Source organism: Cryptotermes secundus, unplaced genomic scaffold (genome assembly GCF_002891405.2).
Source record: "Cryptotermes secundus unplaced genomic scaffold, Csec_1.0 scaffold384, whole genome shotgun sequence".
In the NCBI taxonomy this organism is placed as follows: domain Eukaryota; kingdom Metazoa; phylum Arthropoda; class Insecta; order Blattodea; family Kalotermitidae; genus Cryptotermes; species Cryptotermes secundus.
Genome location: NW_019731268.1, coordinates 269,307 through 270,402, shown reverse-complemented (window position 1 = coordinate 270,402; position 1,096 = coordinate 269,307). Strand labels below are relative to the sequence as shown.

General features: G+C 45.5%; 1 protein-coding gene across 3 annotated transcripts in view; it reads left to right on the top strand.

Moving 5' to 3' along the window:
* Positions 1 to 1,096, top strand: part of LOC111866785 (protein Wnt-11b-2) — a 69,061-nt gene that overhangs the window by 35,246 nt on the left and 32,719 nt on the right. For all 3 annotated transcript variants that reach the window (XM_033752411.1, XM_033752412.1, XM_023856043.2), the window contains exon 3: positions 432 to 682. In XM_033752411.1, coding sequence (XP_033608302.1) covers positions 432 to 682 — 251 coding nt within the window. The remainder of the gene's footprint in view (positions 1 to 431; positions 683 to 1,096) is intronic.

The following is a 1,096-nucleotide window of genomic DNA, read 5'->3' as shown; positions in this document are numbered from 1 at the left end:
ATTATTATTATTATTATTATTATTATTATTATTCACTGCGTATGTTACTGGTCTCATGTCGGACACCAAACCGCTGTGATGACCCTGATGTTTTAAACTTCCATTCGGCAGTGTTCAATTTTTGATTGGACACCGGTCACCCTAATGTTCTTCTTGTATTTCCTCAGTCCCTCCAGGTAAATTCCTGGATGGTACCTCAATTAAAACAAAACTGCCTCACTCCAAATCCTTTCCAGTTCTCTTTTACCTACCGTCCTAACATTTGACGCAGTATTGTCTGCGATATTTATAGTGTTGTAAAATACACCGCATTATATCTAATTCCAAGTACGTCGCTTCAGATATCTGATGTCTCCAGCGGTGTTCTTCGTGACAGGACTGTCATGCTACAAGAGACAGCAGAACAAATTTCCTAAGTACCTTCATTTCAGTGCCCTGAAGAAGACGAGCTTCAAGTGGAACGCGACAGGGGCCGCCTCGGCGATGTGCCGCAAGGCCCGGTTGCAGTACGGGCTTGCGAGGCGCCAAACCAAGCTCTGTCGCACGTCCACACAGACCATGCCGCACATCGCGAAGGCTGCAGCACAGACAGTAACCACGTGCCAGAGCGTGTTCGCGGACCGCAGGTGGAACTGCTCTTCCGTAGAAATGGCTCCCAGCTTCACACCCGACATCACGACAGGTAAGTTCCTCCAGACAGACAGACAGACATACGAACAGCTATCTTAATGAGAGGCTATTTCCATTAGAGACACTGATTTTATAACGATAGGCGAGTTCCCATAGAGATGCAGCTTTCATAACGACACACGAGTTCCTAGAGAGATGCAGCTTTCATAGCGACACACGAGTTCCTATAGAGATGCAGCTTTCATAACGACACACGAGTTCCTATAGAGATGCAGCTTTCATAACGACACACGAGTTCCTATAGAGATGCAGCTTTCATAATGACACACGAGTTCCTATAGAGATGAAGCTTTCATAATGACACACGAGTTCCTATGGTTCCCATAGAGATGCAGCTTTCATAACGACACATGAGTTCCTATAGAGATGCAGCTTTCATATGAGTTCCTATAGAGCTGCATCTTTC